The sequence below is a fragment of the Plectropomus leopardus genome, unplaced genomic scaffold (genome assembly GCF_008729295.1).
Source record: "Plectropomus leopardus isolate mb unplaced genomic scaffold, YSFRI_Pleo_2.0 unplaced_scaffold18891, whole genome shotgun sequence".
Taxonomy (NCBI): domain Eukaryota; kingdom Metazoa; phylum Chordata; class Actinopteri; order Perciformes; family Serranidae; genus Plectropomus; species Plectropomus leopardus.
This window is the reverse complement of record NW_024620376.1, coordinates 665-2,068: the sequence shown is the minus strand read 5'-3', so window position 1 is coordinate 2,068 and position 1,404 is coordinate 665. Positions and strand designations below refer to the sequence as shown.

The 1,404-nt window shown below is 45.7% G+C and overlaps 1 protein-coding gene across 1 annotated transcript; it reads right to left on the bottom strand.

Annotated features, from left to right (window-relative positions):
• Positions 1 to 91: 91 nt before the first annotated feature.
• On the bottom strand, positions 92 to 1,117 carry LOC121965172 (helicase ARIP4-like; the record flags this gene model as incomplete). The annotated part of the gene is made up of 4 exons (XM_042515330.1): positions 92 to 225; positions 351 to 533; positions 631 to 863; positions 977 to 1,117. Coding segments are annotated over 4 exons (691 nt in total), but the record flags the coding sequence as incomplete, so codon positions are not given.
• Positions 1,118 to 1,404: the final 287 nt, after the last annotated feature.

Genomic DNA, 1,404 nt, shown 5'->3' with positions numbered 1-1,404 from the left:
TTTAAAAGTGCCAGTGCACAACTAAAAAAACTGACTTCTTTCCAGGAATCAACGCCATGTTGTTTCAAACACAACATGGCGTGTTACTTACTTGTGCTCATCGTTGAGAATGTGAACTTTGAATGTGCGGCCGGTGACGAGTGCAGGGTCAGTGTCCGCGGAAAGAGCCTCTTGAGGTGGGAGCCAGAGGTTAAACTCTGTCAGCCAGTTCTGGAGTGTGTTCACCTTTTAGGAAGGAAACAAAGATTGAGGAGGTTAATGTGATAAAACAAATGAACTGTGTACTAAGGGAACATAAATGTTTACTCCACATCATTTCCATTAGCACAATACACAGTTTGATGACTCACAGGAACAATGGCCAGCACAGTGTGAGCCTCAGTATTCCTCAGGAGGATGTCAGTGAAGGAAATGATCTGTAGTGTTTTCCCCAGCCCCATGCTGTGAGCCAGGATGCAGCCAAAGCCACTGCTGGTCTTATACCGCTCCAGAGACTCGATAAGGTTGTCGTAGAGAAACCGGATTCCCCCGATCTTAGACATGCGGAGAAAAGACAATCTGGACTGTAGGTTTCTGTTTCTGAGTGTTTATATTTTAAGAGTTCAAGAGAGAAAGAGATTGTGTGCATACCTGGTGAGGTTTGACAGCCCTGGCCAGCTGTGGAGCGAGGAAAATGTCTTTCTCTTCTGCAGGGTGACCGATATTAACGAGCACTCGTCCCTGCGCATCAGGCAGATTCAGTGCGTCGTTGATGTGTGCCCCGCTGCTCTCCTCGGAGGCCGTGGTGCCATCAGCGTCTTCATCAGCCGACTCGCTGCTGATCTGCAGGGCGTCCTCGTCCCCAGAACTAAGCTCAATTATATCTGCACCATCACAGGAGAAGTGAACACTATGTGAGAGTTTGCTTGATTCTCACATTGCCAGGAATCACTCTGGAAAAAAGCATCAAAGATACGCAGAAGTATCAAAAACCTACCATCTCTAATGGCAAGTGCAGGCAGCTTGGGGTCCACTTTTTCATCTTCATCACCACTGCTGTCCAGACAGATCACATCCTGCTTGCTCAGGAGAGCAGGGACCAAATGAGATACTTCTCCTAAAATCGAGGCAGCTTCGACTATTGGACAAAGGGAAGGATATTTGGAAATTTAAGATAGAAAGTACGCTCAAAGGGAGAATACACCCAAAAATCAAAAATATGCATTTTCCTTTTACCTGTAGTGCTATTTATCAGTCTAGAGTTTTTCTGGTGTGAGTTTCCAAGGGTCGGAGATATCAACTATGGAGTTGTCTGCCTTCTCTCCACATTAAGTGATAATGGAACTAGATGGCACTCTGTTTGTGGTGCTCAAAGCGCCCAAAAAACAAAATTTGAAAAAATCAACAGCATTGTCTCTTTCCAGG